At 47.2% G+C, this 22468-nt stretch overlaps 1 protein-coding gene across 4 annotated transcripts in view; it reads left to right on the top strand.

Annotated features, from left to right (window-relative positions):
- Window positions 1-22468, top strand: part of Ldlrad3 (low density lipoprotein receptor class A domain containing 3) — a 244242-nt gene that overhangs the window by 108052 nt on the left and 113722 nt on the right. For all 4 annotated transcript variants that reach the window (XM_059261002.1, XM_059261001.1, XM_059261000.1 and 1 more), the window contains exon 3: window positions 11681-11806. In XM_059261002.1, coding sequence (XP_059116985.1) covers window positions 11681-11806 — 126 coding nt within the window. The remainder of the gene's footprint in view (window positions 1-11680; window positions 11807-22468) is intronic.

Here is a 22468-nt window from a genome sequence, read left to right as displayed (position 1 = left end):
ACTGGAATTATGGGAATTGTGGGACTATCTGAAGCCTCACTGACTCATATTAAAGGCCTCATAGAAACTTGGATTCTGCCTTACTTATTGTTCTGTTGCTGTGAAGAGACACCATGACCAAGGCAACTTGCAAAAAGAAGCGTTTAATTGGGGGCTTGCTCACAGTTTCAGAGGATTAGTCCATGGTCACTGTGGTGGGAAGCATGGAGTCGGGCAGGAAGGCATGATGTTGAAGTAGTAACTGAGAGCTCACATCTAATCCACAAATTATAGGCAGAGAGAAGGAAACTGGGCCTGCATGGGCTTTTGAAACCTCAAAACCACACCCTGTGACACACCTTTTCTCATAAGGCCACACCTCCTAATCCTTCCCAAACAGTTCTACCAACTGGGACTAAGCATTTAAATCTATAGGCTTATGTGGGTTGTTCTTATCCAAACCACCACAAACGCCCTGAGGAAGATCTTCCAGAACTACATTTGTGCTGCTTTGCAGTCCTGTTTTCCTCAGAAGGTTCTTTTCTCTTTATATAATGACCAAAAAGAAAAAGAAAAAAAGAAATCCTCCTGGGTGTCCTTCTGAGCAGTGGGAGGTACTGCCTGGCTCCAGCTGTGAGGACTGGATGGTCCTCTGGTTCTGAAGGTACCACAGCGGCCATTCGCTGTGCTCCCAGCAAGCATTGCAGTAACAATCACCTGGACAAACTCTTGACTTCCAGGTCCTGGTGCCTCCTTGATTGTGTTGAGAGAGCCAGGTAAACCGTCCAGGGAGCTCATCCCCCAAAGCTTCCTTTCATCTTTAATACCTTCTTCCAGAGAAAGTTCTAGGCTGTTACTATCAGTCCCACAGTAGTCCAGTGAAGTGAGATAATATGCCATGTCTTGATGAAGTTGAGGTACATAGAGGCTAAATAGCATATCCTCATCACACAGCCTGTGAGATTTGAGCTCAGGCAGGCTTACACCCTTCCTTACCTCCCTGCTCAGGCTATTAAAAGTCATTTGGTTTATTTTCCTTACAGCATCCACACTTGTCCTGTGTGTAACATAAAGACTCGTAATTCTGGCTATTTGGGAGGCTGAGGAAGGAAGACTACAAGTTCAAGGTCACCCTGGGCAATTAAGTGAGGCCCTGTCTCAAGAAAATTAAAAACACTGGGCATGACGGTGCACGCCTTTAAATCTAGCAGGCAGATCTCTGTGAGTTTGAGGCCAGCCTGGTCTACAGAGCTAGTTCAGGACAGCCAGGACTCTTACAAAGTGAAAACTTGTCTCGAAAAAATAAAAAATAAAAGTAAAAAAGCTGAGGATGTAAATGAATGGTAGAGTGCTCATCTACCATGCTCTGAGTTCAATTCAAGAGAAAAAGAAGAAAGGGGGGAGGGAGGAAGGGAGAGAGGGAGGGAGGGGAAGGGGGCATAGAGCCACCTTTAAGGTGGATGAGCACCTCACCCTTGTCAGGGTAAGCAGCTTGGGCCACAGGCCTGTCAGGAAGCATGAATCTGTACCAGGTATCAGGTGTATAGCAGATTCTCTGTTCAAACAGCTGGTGAGGCCTGTGGTGCCTCTGTCCCTTTTCACAGTGGGGACATGGGGGTTGTGGGAGAGTAAATGCCTTGTCTAGGTCTCAGTGATGATGCCATATAGCTGGAACAGAAACTCCCTGTGAACCCCAATCCCTTCTGACATCTTCAACCCAGGCTGCAAACCTCGTATCTGAGATGTAGGAGAGGAGATGTTTGGGAAGATTTTTCTATTAGAGAATCTTCTGGCAATCCTGTTTCAACTGCATTTTCTTTCCACTTATATTCCAGTTAGCTTGCATCTGCTGCCCTTTCTCACATCTCAAGCAGCCGATATGTTATTGTAGGGAAAAGTAATACCTGGCCACGTCGGATCAATAAACTTGGAGTCCACTGCAGCTTTCACATGGAGCTGAGCTGTTGTGACAAGCAGAAGTTTTTTCACAAGAACTCATGATTTGCACAGGCTTCAGGACTCTGCATGGCTCTCACTTGTGGGGCTGTTTGTCATCCTTTTTGAGACCTCAGTGGACACGCTGCCCTTCCTAGACTCCTAACAGAACCCCGGCAGGTGGTTTTTCAAAGACTGTTGTTTTTGTGTTTCATTCTTTGCTTTCTTGACCACCGACCGGAAGTCATTTTTTGACTTTGAAAAGGAACCACAGTTTGACGTTTTAGAAAGCGAGCCAAGGGACCCAATCTAGTGGCAATTTCAGACATTCGAAAAATGTCCACATTGTTCCAACCTCCAAGCCAGTGATGGTTTCAGCCGGGAATGGTTGAACCTTTGGGAGGTGTTCACAATGATTTAAATTGCCTACGTTTTCTAATTTGGTTTCTTTCTGATTTATACTTTTGTGTGACATTCATTCGATAACATTATAATGAATTGAATTACAACTTGTTTGTAATACTTTTCTTAAGAGAAATGTATTTTTATTTTATTCATTTATGACAAGTGTGTGCTTGTGGGGGGAGGGGGAGTGAGAGAGACAGCAACTGAGCACCCGGGTGTCAGAAGACAACTCAGGAGAGTCTGTTCTCGACTTTCTCTGTGGTTCCGGGGCCCAAATAATTCAGACCATTAGACCTGCATAGCAAGTGCCTTTGCCCACTGAGCCATCTTGCCAGCCCCAAGAGTTTCTTTTAGCTAAAGAAAAGATTGCAGGTACATTTACTGCTAGAAGCAGCACATACCTGTGACCTTCATGGTTCTCTTCATTTCCAATGTTCTGACCTCTAGGCCCTTGCACATGCTCTTCCGTTTCCTGGGAATAGTCTTCATACTGTATTTCTACACGCACTAGACATCCTAACATGGCCTATCTGTCTTCTGTAGACCGTCATCCATCCCACTGCAGAACAGTCTGCACCTTAATGCCAGTGGAATTCATGGCTGAGACAACTGCAGATTGTAACTGTCACACGGGGTATCCTAGCCCCAGCCTGCATACCTGGAAGCCAGAAAACTGCCATCAGCCTCCGTGGAGTTGAGATTAGCTCCCTCGTGAGGACACTGCTTGAATTGCAGGCAGACCCTCATCCGCTTCTGTCCTCACCCACCAGCCTTCTGCGCTGGTGACCACACAGCTGCCTCTGCCTGACAGGTAGCAGGAGGCTGGGGGCATTGTGTTACTGGCCAGCAATGGGGTAGATTTTCCCCCTTTAAACCTATTTTGTATCATGCACAGGTAAAGTGTAAATTCTTACAAAGTAAGCAAAACTGATTTAAGATTTTTCAAATTCTAAAAGGGTCTTTTTTGCTAGGACAACAACCAATTGCATATGAGACTACAGCTTTTATGTATAAGAAAAAATGATTGTGTTCCTTATTGAAATGGGGAGAGCTAACCTTTGACCTACAGTCTGTCCTGCCTATGGGATATGCTGGGGTAAGGTGGAGCAAAGATTGTGGGAGTCGCCAACCAGTGACTGGTCTGGCCTGAGACTCATACCACAAGGGTGAGCACCTCTGACACTGCCTGGAGCACCAGGACCCAGAGGCTGGATGACCCAGGAGACCTAGGATAGGCCCAAACGAGACTAGAGGAAAAACCGTCAATGTGGTGAGGCCTAACTATGTTCTGCTGTAATCATAGAGGGTTCCTAGCCCAGTTGTCATCCGAGAGGCTTCCTCCAGTAACTGTTGGAAACAGATACAGAGACCCACAGCCAAGCGTTAAGCCAAGCTTGGGGAACCCTGTGGAAGAAGGGGAGGAAGGGTTGTAGAAGCCAGAGGGGTCAAGGAAATTACAAGAAAATCTTCAAAATCAACTAATTTGGGCTCATAGGAGCTCACAGAGACTGAACCAACAGCCAGAAAGCCTGCATGGGATTGGCCTACGCCCTCTGCACATATATGATAGTTCTGTAGCTTGGTCTTGTGGAACTCCTAACAGTGGGAGCAGGGACTGTCTCTGACTCCTTTGCTGGTTTTTAGAACCCTACTCCTCATACTGGATCGCCTTGCTCAGCCTTAATACAAGGGGAGGTGCTTAGAGTTACTGCAGCTTGATATGCCATGTTTTGTTGATGTCCGTGGGAAGCCTGCCCCTTTCTGAACAGAAACGGAGGAAGAGTGGATTGGGGGGAAGGGGCAGAAGAGGGGAAGTGGGGAAGAGGGAATGGGAAGAGAGGAGGGAAGGAAAACTGCGTCTGGATATAAGAGAAATACATTTAATAATAATAGTAATAATAAATGTAGGGAGCGTACAAAGTAGTCTGTAGTTTGCTTGTAGACATTCTTCTCACATTACTCTTATATCTAGGAGGTCAGTGTTAGACTCAACTTGGAACAATAAGGTTAGAATTGGCCCCACACTGTCCTCATGGCTGTCATTTTTTGGAATGGCATCTGGTTTTGTGATTGTAATACCAGGAAGAAAGGAGCAATAAGGTCACCTGCTCTGTGGGTTTTGAAACATAAATAGTATCTGGCAAAGTAGGATTGTATCAGTCTGTTTTGTGGTTTCTGTAATAAAATGCTGGAGGATGGGTAACCTTATAAAGGAAAGATGTTTATTGTGAAGTGCTTCTGGTTCTAGAGGAGATGTGACCGTGATAACCTTCTTGCTGGCAGAGTCCTAAGGTAGCCCAGGATATCGCATGGTAAGAGACAGGGAAGATGCATGTATGTGCCTCTGTTGGTCTCTCCCTCCCTTTATAATGCAATCAGGATTTGGTCATGGCATCCCCACTCTGATGACTTTATTTAATCATAGGTATCTCATATTGAAACATCAGAGGACTCATCTTTAAACATTACGGACAGATTAAGTCCTCTCGGCAACATAGGGATTAAATGTCAACACAGGGACCCTGGGGAGGGACATACTCTAACCATTTCCAAACTGTAGCAAGGTTGTTCCCATATATGTGTTCATTGAAATATCTGGCTGTGCTTAATGAAAATATAGAGTCTCTGAGGGGAGTCGCTTCCCCTGGTGAGTCTGTGTGTGTGTGTGTGTGTGTGTTGGGGGGGAGAGTTGCTGACTCACTCTTTGCAAAGCTGCACAGGGAAGGTAGGACTTCCACAGAGACACACTGGAGTGGATAGCCCTGCGAGAGAGCACCTGCCCCCACCAGTCCTCTGAGACCTAGGGGAGCGTGTCCTGGAGACAGAGATGCTGCATCTCCTAGAGATCTGTGCAGACCAGGAAACCCCTTCCAGCAAAGACTGATGTCCCATAGCCAGTGCAGATTTAGGAAGATGAAAGGAGTGGCATGGTTCCCTTGACCAGATGGGAATGTCCCCTCCTCTGCAGGGGAATGGAATATCCAGATGTTAAAAAGAAAGGAGACAGAAATGGATGGAGAGTATAGAGCGGTGCTGCAGTTAGGGACCAGCCTAACATAAATGCAGAAGAACTGTGGTTTGCTCTCATCTGTCATGGTCAGCGGTCTCTTTTTGTGGCCATCTTTGGCCTCAGGGGATGCCAGGTGAGCGCTAAGAGACACCAGAATCTACACTGTGCATAGTCTTGGACCCAGCAGCTATACATCAATAAGATACTATTCAGGTGGGAAGATGACTGTATACATGTCTGTGTGCATTGCTATTTAAAGTGTATGTCAGTAACTGACCTCCTCTGACTGAGCCATCAACCCAGCCCCCACAGCATTCTTAATGGCTGAGTATAATGTTACTGTGGTGGCTGGGTTGATGGTTCAGTCAGTAGAGTCCTTGGCGTGCAGACATGAGGACCTGAGTTTAATTCTTACCACCCACATAAAAATGGGACATAGTGTTTGTATACCTGAGATCCCTGGGCCAGAGACTGGGGAGCCAGATGCAAGAGGATTCCTGGAGCTCATTGGCCAGGAATGACTCATTCACTCAGTCAGCAAGCTCCCAGTTCAGTGAGAAACCCTGCCTTAAAAAAAGTAGGTGGAGAGTGATCAAGGAAGACACCCCTGGCCTCCACATACACTCACACACATGTATGCATGTAGCCACCCTCCCCCTGAAACACACACACACACACACACACACACACACACACACACACACACACACACACACACAAAGATGCTGTGGATCAGTAGTGGTCAGAAGCAGGTTTCAGAGCAGTATGTGTTTTGTATGAATTTATATGCACCTACACACTGGGGCCAGCTTGTTAATTCCGTCTGTGCTTACTCAGTAGCTTACACACTGGGTACTTTTTCTGAGCAGTGGACAAGACAATGTTTGGCATTCCCATGCTGTGGCTGGTGTAGCAGCTTTTTCTGGGAGCCCAGGAGTGCTGTAGAACACCAGGCTTCACCCTAGACTTGTTGCGTTATCAGGATCTGACCCATTGACACAGGATTTTTCTTGCTGCTATTATGGTTTGAGTATGCCTTGGCCTCCATAAGCTTATGTGTTTGAACACCTGGTCCTCAGGTAGCAGTGATGTTTGGGGAAGCTGTGGGACCTGTCTGGCAGAGGTGGGTCTTTGGGGGTGTGTATGGTGTTATATTGTGTTCCCCAGTATATTATGTACCCTAATAAACTTATCTGGGGATCAGAGAACAGAGCCAGCCACTAGATTAGACATAGTGGCCAGACAGTGATGGCACACGCCTTTAATCCTAGCATTCTGAAGGCAGAGATCCATCTGAATCTCTGTGAGTTCAAGGCCACACTGGAAACAGAGCCAGGCAGTGGTGGCACACACCTTTAATCCCAGTACTGGGAAGCACACATGCCTTTAATCCCAGGAAGTGATGGTAGGAAGCAGAAAAGTATATAAGGCATGAGGACCAGGAACTAGAGGCTTTTAAGCAGTTCAACTAAGACCCTTTCGGGTGAGGACTCAGAGGCTCTTGGGCTGAGGATTTCCTAGAAGGCTTTTAAGCGGTTCAGTTGATGTCCCTTCCAGGTGAGGACGCAGGCTTTCAGTCTGAGGAAATAAGATCAGCTGAGGAGATGGCGAGGTGAGGTTGGCTGTGGTTTGTTCTATTCCTCTGATCTCTCAATTTTTTACCCCAGTTTCTGGCTCCAGGTTGTTTTTTTTTTAAATAAATAAGACCATTTAGCAATTCGTGGTGGTGGTGGTGGTGGTGGTGGTGGTGGTGGTGGTGGGGGTGGTGGTCGTGGTGGTGGTGGGGGGTGGTTCCTAGCCTGGCTGTGCTTTTACTTCCTGGTTGGCTGTCCTGATTGCCCCCACACTCTCAGCAGTGTGAACTGAACCACACCCACTCCCATGCCTTCCCCTCCTGATGGACTTTTAACAGTCTCCTGACAGTGTGAGCCAAAATGAGTCCTTCCTCCCTCACAATGAGAAGGGTAGCTGATACAGAATCATGTTTACTGAACGAACGTCCACTCTTATTCCTGGGTGGTGGTGATGGGTGGTGATTTTCACGTTCTCCTTCATACGTTTCTCTGCGATAGACATCTTTCACAGTGAGCTCAGGCTCCAGCTTACGAGCAAGGATGGGACATTGCAGAGGAGCTTGTGGCTCCTGCTTCTGCTTCTTTGGCCCATCTTGGCTTTGTACTGGAGGATCCTGCTGCAGGAGTTAGAGGTCAGCAGCTCTTCCTCATCTGGCCAAGTACAGAGGCAAAGGAGGGCCACCCTGAATACCCATTGCTTGGTCTGGGGTTGTAGCCACCACCTGAGGATCTGGCAGGTCTGACCGGCTGAGTTCATAGTTGTTCTGGCTGACTTGGGTGGTGACTGAGACAGGATCTCACTGTGTCACTTGGGCTGCCTTCACACTTTCGGGTCCCTGCTTCCGTCTTCTGTGTGTGTCACCGGTGTGTATCACCACACCAGACTTCTAGCCCAGCTCTTGTGTGCGGTGCACCGGGGGAGACCTGGGCCATCAGCGATAGATAACAGACCTAGATCGTCTTCTAAAGGGTGTGCAGCCATGAGTGCTTTCTGGGCAGATTGAGAGTCACAGGCTTGCAGTGTAGTGAAGAGCCTTCTACCCCAGCTCTGGAGCATTCTGGCACGTGGAAGAAGGGCTTTCGGTGTCCTAGTTCCCTTACTTTTGTTCTCTATTGAATTTGAACTCTGGTAAGAGGTCTGAGCCAGGTGTGGCGCGGCAGCATCTCTGTGGCATAGCACTACAGAGCTGAAAGAGGCTGGAGTCAGGAGCAGGAGAATCAGGCTCAAGGCCAAGTTCAGCCCACAGGAGCTGCCTGACTCTGGGAAGGTTTGCTGTCTGATTTGGGCTTCAGTATTCACAGCTGTGAGATCCGAAAACTAGGTATTAGATAGACCCATGCATCCTACATGCTCTGGACTTAGAGATTGGTGTCACCATACCATTTCCTGGTACCCTGTAGTTCTCGCGTCTCCCAGAGACCTATGTCTCTGACCTTTAGCCCATCTGTACCCCCTGGCTTCTGGTAAAATGGGAAAAATACAGACAAGTCAGTGAACACAGGTCAGGTTCGCACCTACACTTCAGGATGAAGAGCTGTTCGCTTCGAGTCTGGAGACTACCTTCCTGTTGCCACGGCTGCCTGAGTTGTGGTGACTGAGGAGACGTCCTTCCAGATGGATCAGCCTCAATTGAATGTCTCATCCCCCATCACAGGGACCACATAATTGCTTCTCCCCAATTCACCCTTGGTTCTGCTGGTCCCTGTTTGGCTGCTAGCTCTGTTGTGTGGCTTTTCCTAAGGAGATGTAAGCAACTGTCTGTTCATGCTAGGCAGTTAGGGCACTACTAGCAGACCAAAGAGATGATTTCACCCAAACCTGACTTTGTGACCAGTGTGTTTACTGCGGTTGCTTACGGGAGTGTGGGTGACTCAGAACCTTGCCCGCCACATCGTGGGTGACGACCCACAGAGGTCCTTGCAAGCAGCTCCACTGTTAAATCTCCTCTCTCCTAACAGTTGTTTCCTGGGCTATATAACTTTGCGGAGGGACCCTGTAAGTCATGTAAATTTAGGACCTTCTTGATCCTCTAATTTATGTTAGTTTTTTGACTCTCCTGAGCCTCCCTCTTTCCTCCAGAGGAAACAGCCACACATCAGTTTCTGTCAGAGGCTCTGTCATGGTGGTAGGAAAAGCAAGTGCCATTGTCTCTACTCAAGCTTTTGTATCGACCACCTTCATCTTCCATGACCCCTGGAGGGCGAATTTTGCCTCCGCTTTGTTGGTGAAGAAACCGAGGCTCAGCAATATTCAGAAACATGTCCAAAGTCATCAAAATGGAGTCTGAGTTTGAGCCCAGAACTCTTGAGATGGCGCTTTGTGAAGAACTCACAAATAACCTGTTGACCACGAGTCAACTGCCACCTAAATTGGCATCATACAGGCGGTGGGAATGTGTAGGTAATTTGCTGTATTTGTTCCGAAGAAATAGCCTTTTCCTTCTTGGAGGAGTGTGGGTCCAGCCTCGCAGACAGGAGGCTAGAGGATGCTCAGTGGGGCTGCTACCTGCACTTAGCCATGGATCTCATCTTCTGTCTCCTAATCGACACTCAGAGCAGACAGCACCATTAACTAGAAAGAGCATCACCCCCCAGGGCTACTGGGCTTAGCAGGGCAGTAAATCAAGCCCAAGTTACAACTGTTTCTGTTCAAACTGTTTGTACAGCAGGTGTACAAAATGAATTTCTTCAGCGCAGGAGTCTGGCTTCTGTTGGGAGAAGTGACAGCCTGTGGCAGAGAGGCATGCTGTTAGGTTGATTGAGGTCATGGCTTCTGGAGTCCACATGCCTAGGCCTCCCCTCAGTACTAGATAGATTCCTAGCTGTGTGAACTTGACTAAGTCACTTTATCCTCAAAGCATAGCCACAAAATGGTGACAGAAGCCGTACCTGTCTATGTCAGGACTCCTCAAGACCCTTCCAGGGTCATCATTTCCTAGGACTCTCCAAATGGTCATCGGCAAATGGTCATCTCCAGGACTGTGGTTCATGACCTCAAAAGGGTGCAATGCAAATTCAGTAATAGGCAAAACATGATGGCAGTGGTACCCAGAGAGGCCCAAGCCTTGGCTTCCCAGAGTTCTCTCTTAGAGCACGCCTACAAGGTGTACCCTGTTCATCTGGGTTTCAATAGCATGTGTGAAGTGCCCACTGGGCAAGCTCATTTCAGACTTGGCACCCAGTTTTGTCAAGGGCTGATCACCCAGGCCCTGTCTTAGTTTCCTTTCCTGCTGCTGTGGGGTAATACCCTGACCAAAGCAGCTTAAGGAATGCCTCACAGTTGCAAGGTGCTGCTCCTCGTGGTGGGAAATCATGGCGGCAGGAACCTGTGGCAGCTGATCACATTGCCTCTGTAGTCAGCAAGCAGAGGTGATTTCCAGTGCACAGCTCCCCTTGTCTTTGCTTTTGTCCTAGGTTTTCCCACCTCGCTTACTCTAATCTAGGTGCTTCCTCACAGACATGCCAGAGGCCTATCTCCTGGGCAATTCTAGATCCTGTCAAGTTGACAGTCACTGTTCACCATCACAAGCATCCACTGCCTCATATGTTCCTGGACTCCAGACTCAAAAGAAATGCAAATGTTAGCACAAACTAAACTGGACAGCTTGCGTAAGCTCTCATAGAGGTAGGATGTCCCCACACGTTCCGCAAACCACATTCCCAACCGTATTTCCAGCCAAGCAAGATATGACCTTGCAAGCAGGTCTCTGGAAAGGTACAGCCCTGAGAGTGTCACATGCGCTTTTCTGCACGCTGTCCCATTGAGTGGCTACTGGGTAAATTAAATGAGAAAATCTATGCAAAGGTCTTGGCACCCTGCCTAGTGTGGCAAGGACTCGCTAAATGCCAACAATTGCTCTGATATCCAGGGAATGAATTTTGACTGGCTCTTCGGCTTTTAAAGAAGCAAGCTCTGTGTCCACCATCCAGCTCTTTATCTACCACCTGTACACTTACCCACTCACCTATCCATTCCTCCGTTTTACACCTGCTACAGTATGCGGCCTCTGCCTCGCCTCCTCTAGGACTTCATGTGCACATGGGGTGTTTATGTGTGTATGTGGGTACGTGTTGTGTTTGTGTGTTGGAGCATGGAGGTCAGAGGTCAACTTCAGTTGTTGTTCTTCAGGAGCTATCCACCTTGTTTTTGAGACAGGGTCTCTTGCTGGGATCTGGGACTCGGCAATTAGGCTAGGCTGGCTGGCCCCTGAGCACCAGGGGTTCACCTATCTGTTCTTCCCCAGTGCTGACATTGCAGGTACATGCCACCACGTGGATTCAGGTTGTTTTTTCTTTCTTTCTTTTTTGTTTTTTTTCGAGACAGGGTTTCTCATTGTAGTTTTGGTACCTGTCCTGGATCTCACTCTGTAGACCAGGTTGGCCTCAAACTCACAGAGATCCACCTGGCTCTGCCTCCTGAGTGCTGGGATTAAAGGCATGAGCCACTATCTCCCGGCTACAGTCAGGTTTTTTGTATGGTTTCTGAGGATCAAAATCAGGTCCTCATGCTTGTGTGGCAAGCATTTTACTGACTGAGCCATCTCCCAGGTTCCTTTAAGGACTTCTGAAGCAGTGTTGATTGGCAGCTCTAGAAAATGCTGCATGTAGGTGTCCATGCGGGCTGGGGATTTGCCAGTGATGATGGTAACATGTCCTTGGGAACGTCATGCTAAACCTGAAAGGACTCATTCGTACATTTAGAATAAGTGGGGTCAGGAGGCTGTGGCCCGAGAACTTCATCCCCTGATAGACCTCTGTGTGTCTTTTCCTCCTGCAGCCAAAGCGAAGTCAAAATGTGGCCCCACCTTCTTCCCCTGTGCCAGCGGCATCCACTGCATCATCGGCCGCTTCCGCTGCAATGGCTTTGAAGACTGTCCTGATGGCAGCGACGAGGAGAACTGCAGTAAGTCCTGGGAACTTGGGCATAGTGACCTCTGTCTCTCCTGCCAGCTGGGCTGGTCCTGACCGTCCTTCGTTACTTCGCCTTCTTTAGTACTTCTGGGCACGTGACTGTTAATTCTCACGCACTGTTTGTGGAGGGCCATAGTAACTCCACTGCGTCTGTCAGTTCACAGTCCCTCTGCAGACGCCCAGATGAGGAGCCTGAACTAGACAGGTGCATTAGCTTTTCCAGGGCCACATAGCTCCTTTATACCTCATCTGGTTGACCGTCTCAACACCCCGTGTTTTTGTACTTGTTTGCTCCCCTTCTTTGAATGCTTTAAAAACTTTGATTTGTTCGTTATATTCTATGAGAGTTGGAGAGATGGCTCAGCAGTTAGGAGCACTTGTTGCTCTTGCAGAGGCCCCAGGTTCAGTTCCCAGCTTCCACACAGTGTCTCACAGCTCTCCCTAACTCCAGTCCTAAGAGATGTGGCTAAGAACTCCAAGGTCACCAGGCATGCATGTAGTCACATACATACATGCAGGCAAATCACTCATACACTTAAAAAAAATAGATTCTTTGAAAATAAATTCTTGAAAAAAATTTCAGATAGTATAGAGTTAAAATTATCCTATGACCACCATGTTTTTGACCTGCTATGTAATATTCCATATCAATACACAAACATACACACACACACACACACGTTTACATATTCACTCTAGCTCACTTTGCCTCTTAGCAGTCTTGCTGGGTTTAACCCTTCCTTGGTCTAAATACATAGAGTCTTTTCTAGTGTTTTTGGGGCCACAGTGACTTCACATACTGCAGTGTCAGAGTAGGAAAGGTCAAGTTCTCAGCTCCCTGCTGTCCTGGAATGTAATGACCTAAGGGGGAGGAAGGGTGTGTGTGTGTGTGTGTGTGTGTCTGTGTCTGTGTGTGTGTCTGTGTATACACAAGATGCCTGTGGAGGTCAGAAGTAATCAAATCTCCTGAGTTACATTTGAGTGTACCTCCACTGAGTTACAGTTGGGGTGTGAGCTGCCCACTGTGGGTGTTGGGAACCAAGCTCAGGTCCTATGGAAGAGAAGTGTGTGCTCGTAACTGCTGAGCCGTCTGTCCTGCTCAGCGGTGCTATTTAGAGCAGAGTTGCAGATGACACACGCTCTATGTTTTCACTCAGCCAGGGATGTCTGTCTCCCCCTCCTTCCTAAAAGCATTTTTATGGTGTGTGGTTGGGGGGTGACAGTCCTTTCTCTGAGGACTTTAAATGTGGCACTTCCTCGGGCCTCTCTAGTTTCCAGTGGGAAAGTCACGGTTCACCTGCACATCCTGCATCTCTCCTCTGGCTGCTTCTAAGAGCATTTTGTCTTTGATCCTGAGCATTTAGATTTTGGTTTTGGGCATCTGCAGGTCTATTTCTTTGACTTGATCCTGTTTAGGGTTTTCTGAGTCTAGGTTTTGATTTTTGGCACACTTACTACATTTTCGGCTACCATTTCTTCAAATGTCTTCCAGCGCTGGCCTCTTTCCTTACGAGATCCAGGTGACAGGAGCATCGGATTTCCAGCCTCTGTCTCATGAGTCCCCGAGGCTCTGCTCTCTTTTTATCCATCGTTTTGCTCCCTGTTGATCAGAGGGATACTTTCTGTTCATCTGTCTTGGGTCGCCAGTTCCTCCCTTTGCCGTCTCTACTCATCACCCTGCTAGCCAGCTGCTGCGCTTTCTCTTTGTTTAATGTGTTGTTAACAGTTTTCTGTTTCTAAAATTTCCTTTTGTTTTTTTCTGTCTCTTGTTTCTTTGCTGACTTTCTGTTTTTCCATTTGTTTCCAATGTCTTTGTGGCCGCTTATTAGAGTGTAAGAGATGTGTTACATTTGGATCACACAGTCCCAGTACCTGGCACCTTCATATTAGTATCTATCTGGTTGCTGTCTTTTCCCACATGTGTTGAGATTTTCCTGATTCTCTGTATGACACCTAATTTCAGTTTCTGTTCCGGCATTTTCTTTGTTTTGTCTGATGCGAGGATCTTAAGTAAATTCTGGAGAGAGAATACGTACATTTTTGCCTTAGTAGGCAAATGTCCTAATAGACATATTCCTACTACTTGGTTATGGGCTGTGCTGGTGGAAGCAGACCGTGTGCATCCAGTGATCTGAGTTCATTCTCAACCTCTTTGTGTGGATTAGGACAGTGCACACAGGTGCAGTGTGGGGCTCCATGATTAGGGACAGTGCACACAGGTGCAGTGTGGGTCTCCATGATTAGGACAGTGCACACAGGTGCAGTGTGGGGCTCCATGATTAGGACAGTGCACACAGGTGCAGTGTGGGGCTCCATGATCAGGACAGTGCACACAGGTGCAGTGTGGGGCTCCATGATCAGGACAGTGCACACAGGTGCAGTGTGGGGCTCCATGATCAGGACAGTGCACACAGGTGCAGTGTGGGGCTCCATGATCAGGACAGTGCATACAGGTGCAGTGTGGGACTCCATGATTAGGACAGTGTACACAGGTCAGTGTGGGGCTCCATGATCAGGACAGTGCACACAGGTGCAGTGTGGGGCTCCATGATCAGGACAGTGCACACAGGTGCAGTGTGGGGCTCCATGATCAGGACAGTGCATACAGGTGCAGTGTGGGACTCCATGATTAGGACAGTGTACACAGGTCAGTGTGGGGCTCCACCTAAGAAGAATGGTACACACCCATCTGCTTTTCTTTCTTCACCATGGTGGGGGCATCTTTCCAGGGGCCTAAAGATCCTAAGAGTTAAAGGGAAAATTGTAAACTCACCACCATTTTGTAAATAATTTAAATTCTGGCCTTCTTCCCCAATGGCTGTGTTCAAATTACTTTTCAGAATGTTAAGGTGGTTCTATATCTGTCCCAGCCAACTATGTAAAGCTGCCTATGGAAGAGCCAGCATGATACGTGATTCCTGCCTCTAATCTGCTCAGGAATCTCCCATAAATGAAACCAAGCAGCATCATAGAGAGACCCCTGGGGTGGGGGTGGGGGATGGCTCAGCATCATAGAGAGACCCCTGGGGTGGGGGTGGGGGATGGCTCAGCATCATAGAGAGACCCCTGGAGTGGGGGTGGGGGATGGCTCAGCATCATAGAGAGACCCCTGGGGTGGGGGTGGGGGGATAGGATGGCTCAGCATCATAGAGAGACCCCTGGGATGTGGGGGAGATGGTTCAGCAAGGACACTTGCTCCTTTTGCACAGGACCCAGGTTCAGTTCCTGGCACCCTTACAATGTCTCAACCTTTTGTAACTCCAGTTCTAGGGAATCTGATACCCCCTTCTGGCCTCTGCAGACACCAGGCAAACATGTGCACAGACATATATGCAGGCAAACATACACAAAGTAAAAATAATGATAAGACTTCAAAAAAAAAAAAAACAAAAAAACAAACTACTAAGGTTTTAAAAAGTAAAAGAGACAACCAGATACTTTATGCCTTCCTGTATGGTGCCACTGGAGCAGACATCATCAGATTGACATGGTTTTGCCAAAACCATCCCAGCTGCATCTAAATGAGCCTCGAAATCTGACCATTCGATTTCTAGAAATTGAGGTTTAGAGGAATCTGTCCATAACAGTGTACAGAGGCAGAGGGTCAGATCCAGGGTGTGGGAGAATCTTCAGGACCCAGCTCATCCAGAAGTAATTCTGAGATGAAGCATGGAGGAAAGGGGAGCCTGTAAACTGGGAGGCTTTGGAGGAGTCAACCCCGTGCCATGTGCAGAGTATGTTTTCTCCTGACTCTCAATAAAACCATTGTTTAAAGAATGTTGAGATAATTGACACCTTGAATTGTGATGTGATATTTGCTGATATTAAAGCATCTTTGCTAATGTTTAAGGTCTGAGAATAGTGGTAATGTGGTTTTGTTATCCATATCTTTTAGCAAAGTGTATTATAGGTTATAAAACTTAGATTAAATGGTATCTGTGGTATGCTTCTACTGATGCTTTCAGGGCAGTTGGATCTAAAATAAATACATAAATGACACCATGTCCTGGACTGCATTTGTCCCACAGATGAAGGCTTGCTTCCTGTCCCCCAAGTGAGGCAGGAAGCGTTAGCCAGGCTGTGTGTCTGTTCATAGAGCCTCCCAGAGCCCTGCAGAGCTGGCCTGTGTCTATTGTCCGTCTACATCCAGGTCAGTTTGACTTTCCTTTTGTCTCTTCAGTCAGCCCCTGAGTAAACCTGGAGGAGTCAGCCCTCCTCTATATTTAGACTGTGGGAGCTGAGAGTCACAGTGGGGAGCGCTCCCCCAGTGCTCCAAAGTGATGTCCTTGCGTCTCCTTAAAGACTCTGTAGAACCTATTTTCTTGGAAGTGTACCTGGCTCGTCAAGGCTATGCTGGGTCACTGTTGCACTCTGTCCTTGGCCTTCTTCAAACAGCACATCAGAGGGGTGACCCTGAGCACCCTGTGACCACCTGCTTCTCCCCACACCTGCACGCCCACTAATTCACTCTTCTCCATGTTCAATGCCGCTTCCTCTGCTTCATTGTGACAGTCACAAGGGGACGTGGATTGTGTGGCCCACAGCTGTGTTCCCAGTGCCAAACATGTTGTCAAGCTCAGCCTTAGCATATGTTAAGCAAGACTTCTCAGGCTTTATCTTATGCTCTGCTCTCTTGTTACCCATCTAGTTTAGCTTTTTATGAAGAAGGCCTCGGCTGCAGTTTATTCTGTGTGCCTACCAGGGTGCTTTATTTAGAGGGAATAGTCAGTGAGTGATTTCTGAGTGACTGAGTCAAGTAACTAATCAAAGGGCTGAATGAGGACGATAGGAAGACTTGGATAGCAGTCCTTCCCACTGCAGTCAGAATAGATTCTCACCATACAGAGGTCTTCTTTCTGTTTAGTTTGCCCATGTGCTCACAGACAGTAGATACAGGTCTTGCCTGGCACATTAGCCCCAGTTCCTATTGTCTTGCAGATTCTCATCCTTTTTTTCCAGTCTCCAGTGCCAGACACCATTTGGGGTGCTGCAGTGGATGCAGGGATGTGTCCACTCCAGACGCTGACATCCTTGACCCAAGGGAGATGAGAATCTTCATCCACAGTTAACAACAATGCAGAGCTGGTGTTGGGAGTGCTGTGGGAGTCAGGGATGGGGGAGATCACTTCCCTTGAGGCTCATTATGGAGATTTGGGGGAAGATGAGCCTCAGAGGATTGGTACTACTTAAAATACAGTCCCATAGGATATTTCAAGGTGAGGGCTAAAAGCTGTACTATGCTATTTCCAGGACATATTGAACCCCTTTTGCTGGGAGTTGGTGAACCCTTGCTATATGTGGCACCTCTACAGAGAGGCCGTGTTTTACATGGGTGCCCTCATGGGTGAAATGGTGACAAGGCAAGGTTCAGTAACTTGTCATGGTTATATACTTGACAAGTGGCAAAGTTGAAATATTAACTCAGGTGGCATAAATACAAGCGTGAACTCAACTGTTAACAGCACTATCTCCGATCAACAATAATTATGACAGGTGTGCATATACCAAGCACTTCTAGGTCACAGACTAGGGTGGCTGATTTAATCTTCACAAACTTAAAACTCAGGCACTGTCTCTATCGTCACATTGCAGATGAGGCGATCGAGAGCTAGAGGATTTGAATAGTTCTCTCAGTGTCATATGGCTGTTGAGTGGATGAGCTGAAATTTGAGCCCAGTGATACTTCATCCCCTCACTTTTAAATACTGCAGCAAGATGTCTGGCTGGATTTGTAGCCTGGGAACATGATGGAAAATCAAGATCTTGGGGTTTATTTTATAATAAACAGCTGGTGCTGAGCCTGTGCAGGGTAGGGAGACAGAAAGGGTCATCCAGGGCTAATGCCTGGGGGAACTGGAACTTGGTGGTGTCTTTAAAGGAAAGAATTACCACAGAATGAGAAAAAAGTTGGGGTGCAGAGATGTGAAGAGGGTGCTGCTATTAGGTGTGCAGTTTGAGGTGAGGAAGGATTCAAGCTGAGGTTCCAGGAGGCATTGGGAAGAAGATATTTATCACTAGAAGGGGTGTTGAGGGAGCCATCCACAGGAAAGCGAAGGCTGAAGTTGTGGAATTGGCTTTGAGTACTGGACAAGAGGCATCCATGTGCAGGAAATCTTTATGAAGCAGAAGGAAACAGACTGCCCAAGTCATATATCTGCAGCCGGTCAATGGCCACACTGCCTCTGAAGGGCTTTTCAAACCTAACATGCCTGAAACTGTAGAGGTGGGAAGGCAGGTGAGATGGAGCACTCTTTACCTCCGGCTTGTTTGCCGGGAGCAATGGCTCTTCCTTTGGAGATTCTCTTTGCAGAATGTGGGTGTACATACCATGTCCGGTGGGAGTGTGGAAGTGAGGACTGCTGAGCCAAAGCCCGATAGCCTGGGTGTCGGACAGGCCCTGTTAGCAGATGGAAAGGAGCATCAAAGCTTGTGGTTGTTGGCAGACAAACCCCAGGCAAACTGTGAGCATATTCCAAGCTACAGAGCGAGCAATGCGTGAGGCTAGGAGGAACCATGTGCCACAAGATGGTGGTTAGCATCCCTTGTTTGTGGAGACCATAGATCCCATTCTAGAGATGAGGATGTCTCAGCATGCTCCATCTGTCCCAACTATAAACTTCACAAGGAAATTGGGACTGGGGAGAAAGGGTCCCTACAGAGGCCATAAGGTTAGGAAGTAACCTTCGGATGGGAGCTGTGACAATTTACATGTGAACCTTTTGAAGTGGCAGAGGCTTTAAATGAACTAAAGAGGACATTTCCTAAGTCCTGCTGGAGACAGATGGCCAGTCAGTTGCTTTTGGATGACTGCAGAGTCCCTGTGGTCCATCCACTCTGTTCAGTGTGGCCAAAATTGGGCAGCCAGATTCCTTAACTCCTCTCTGAACCTGTTCCCGCCCTCTGTCAAGAAAGACTCACTCTATTTCTTGTGTAGTGTGGACTAGGAAGCCAACCATCAGAGCCCAGTGTTTTTCTGATAATAATTCCCAAGGGACTTCTGAGCTGGCGATTCTATCAGTTAAGCTGATTGCCACAGTTTTTCTCCATTTCCAGTGAAATAGATACCACAAGACACAGTATTCCTTTCTGTAGTTAACTGAGTAAAATCCCACATTAGTCAATGGCTGGTAAGCCTTAGAAAGGATGAAGACAGCACAAACATTTGGGGTACATTAAGTATTGCTCAAAGATACCACAATATCACGTCCTGTAGGACACACTGTCTCCTGCTCCGTCTGTGAGCTAGCAGTTCAGTATTTGTGCCAGGCACAGTAATCGCTGCAGAGTCCACAAAGTCATGGAAAAAACCTTGAGTTTTCTGCAGCTCTGGGGAAGATCTGCTTCCCTGGTGAACTTGTCTGCCTAGAGACTGCACATTGATGGCTTGTGTACCATCAATGACAGGCATTTTCTCTGAGACTGGGCTGCATCTCAGCTCTGCCAACATCTACTCTTTTTGATAGCCGCTCAGGGTAGTTCTAAAGAACATTTTTTTTTGGACTGGGCTGTGCAATGGGATGCCTTTGGCTTCCACTTTTGTAACTTTCTAGTCTTGTTTGAAACGATTTTCTCCATCTGGAATTCTTGGAGTAGCTTTTAACTTTATTCATTTATTTTTTCTTTTCCATCCCCTCCTGTATTCGTTGACTTTCTTGCTTGTGGTTAGTTTGTCTGCAGGGTGGCAAATGGACTCCAGCTTGCTCCCTCTAGTTTGCCCTGTCTTCGGGAGCTGGAAGGCCGGGCTTGTCAGGACCTGTATCAACGGCGACACAGACAACACCAGGGGAGGTGGAAGCTTGAGGCCCCTCTCAGGCTTCTGGCATTTTCTAGGCACACCGTAGCCGTGTGTGTTTTGGCTCGCTTACTGCTGGCTTCGGGGTGTGTCTTTTCCCTGTCCTGTGTTTTACTGCCCTGTTTCTCTGCCCTGCAGGAGTGGGCTCAATTTCTATCGCTCCTGGAGCTACAGTGGACAAATGTAAGGAAGAGTTTTGGGATAGGAGGACTCCTAGGGTGACAGGTGTGTCTGTGGCTCCTGAACAGCTGTGTCTTGTGGGCCAGTCTTACACCTGATAACCCCAAAGATAGGAGATGTTGGCCAAAAGTATTCCTATCAGACTGGATTAAGAATTTTTAGCGAAATCTTTTATAATTTTGTTTTATTTGTGTGTATGTTCATGAGCATATGTACATGTGGGCACCTGCATGTGGACATGTGGAGGCCACTGGACAACGCTAGTGTTGTTCCTCCCTAGGTACCATCTGTCATTTGTTTTGTTTTGTTTTTAAGACAAAGTCTCTCTGAGCCTGGGGTGCCCTGATTGGCTAGATCACCTGGCAGAGAGCTCCAGGACCCACTTGTCTCGGCCCTCCCCACTGCTGGAGTTACAGACATGTGTTGCCAGGCCCACTGTGGGTGTTGGGGATCTGAACCCAGATCCTCGAGCTCACAGGGCAGGGCAAGCTCTGCACTCCCCTGACTCCACTGTCATCTCGGCCCAAGGGAAGTCTTTTAACCATCCTGAGAAGGAGACGTAAAATACAGTGAAATCTATGTTCCCGGTATTGTCTCAAAAGCATTCTTCACTTCCTGTTTTGCTTCAGAATTTTTAAAACAATTCTGCCAGATATAATTTGGCATCTCTGGTGGGACTCTCTGGGCTCCTACCCTTCTCTCCTCTCTCCAGAGGCATCCACAGCCCTGAACTTGGTGATATTCATTACTATGTTTTTATTCACCAACATATATTTTTTTAAATCCCTTAATAGTAAGTAGAGTTCTTTTGCATGAGTAACTTTATGGCAGCAGTGTAGCACTGTACATATCTTTAGTTCCTTGCTTTTCTTATTTGCTATTCTATTTGTGATGTGTATCTATCCTCACACCAGTTTATTTACTTTTCCATGCTGTACAACATCTATTGACACTCTATGGCCCACTATTTGCTTTTGTAAATAAAGTTTGGTTAGAAGATAGCAGTGTCCTTTGTTTATGAATTATCGGTATAATAGCCAAGAGAAGACATCACAATATAGATGAAAATCAAATGGCTAACAAACTTCAGTTATGTAACTCTAAGTGGTCCTTTACAGGAAAACCTAATTTAGGCTGTAGACTGTTTCATTTTATAACTCTATCTGATATTTGGGTCAATTCTATTTTTTTTTCTGATAATGGCTTCAGTATACATTTTTTGTTTGTTTTAGGGTCTCTTTCGAGCAGGAGATGGAATTACTAGCTATTAATAAACTGATCTCCAAGGTGGGCCCACCAACTGCTTCCCTTTCAGAGTCCAGGAGAGAGCCTCTCCCTCCACATCATCATCAACAACCTATGCTTTAGGACCTTAGGGCCAGTCTGATGTTTTGTTACACACATTGGCAAGGTTTTACTGACCATTTAGCAGACCCTTTTATGGGAAGTGCTTTCTGTGTCCTTTGTCTGTTTTTCTGCCTTGCTGACTTTTGCCTTTTGTTGTCAAAGTTAGTTCTCTGTATATTCTGGTGCTGGTCTTGTTGGTTGAACTCATTAAAATTAACCTATGTCTTATTTTTCAAACACACACATAGAAGCATATGCAGATCTATGGTGTGCCTGTGCACAGATAAGCAGTCACACACAAGACGGAAAGTTTGAAAGCCTCTGAGACTGACACCCTCACAGTGTCTCCACTCAGAGGTTGATGTGAGCTTGCCTCACCCACCTCCTGGACCAGTCAGCCTATCCTTCCAGGCTGTTTGAATGAGTTGATTGGTATTGATGTTTTAACTGCATAGTCATGACCTACCAGGGTGTGGAGAAGCTGAAGGCCACTGTGCTGAGATGCTGATGAGCAGAAGGCTGGGTTTGAAGATTTGCCATGGACGAAAACCAAATGTGATTTGTGGTTTTGGATTCCCCCATTTGGGTTTTGGCTGTAGTCAGACCATGGTTCCAGCTTGATTAACTTGAGCCGTTCTCTGGCCCACAGTGATTTAAATCATTAACTCTTCCCTTATCAGGCCGGATGACTGTTGTTTGATTTTACACTGGTCCCTTATCCTTAGAACCCAGATCTCCAGCTTACCCCATGCCCCTAGTTCCTCTGACATTTCAAATTAGACTTTCCCTCTTGAATGAAAAGGTAAAAACAATCTGTCATGCTTCAGGTTTTTATAAGCATGGAAGTTGACCAAGTCCACAAAGCTATGATGTCTGAGTTTTTCAACGAAGCTCGGGAGGAGTGGAGCATACACCCTCCAGTCCAGGACCACCGTGAGGCACTGGGCCTGACTTGGCTTAGACTACACAGAGCCTCAGGGCCGGGCATGGTGCCTCTCTGATTCTGTTCTTGCCACATGCAGTCTAGGTACAGGCTCAGTTCCTTCCTAGAGGTCCATGACAACCCCACATCATCATCATCATCATCATCATCACCACCACCACCACTGTCCTTCCTTCTCTAGGCCACACACTCTGGGCATCTAGGACATAGCTAGATGACTCAGCTAGTGAACCACACATAAACAGCCTCCCAGAAAATCAGTGCATCTCTAGCAGTCTGCCTTATTTCCCTGTCCCTTACAAGGAAATGAGGACAAGACTCGGCCCAGGACCGTGTTTTCAATCAGTGGCTGAGTAGAAATGCCCTAGTAGCTGTGTGTGGTGGCTCACACT

Source organism: Peromyscus eremicus, chromosome 4 (assembly GCF_949786415.1).
Source record: "Peromyscus eremicus chromosome 4, PerEre_H2_v1, whole genome shotgun sequence".
Lineage (NCBI taxonomy): Eukaryota > Metazoa > Chordata > Mammalia > Rodentia > Cricetidae > Peromyscus > Peromyscus eremicus.
This window is presented reverse-complemented; position numbering and strand designations above follow the sequence as displayed.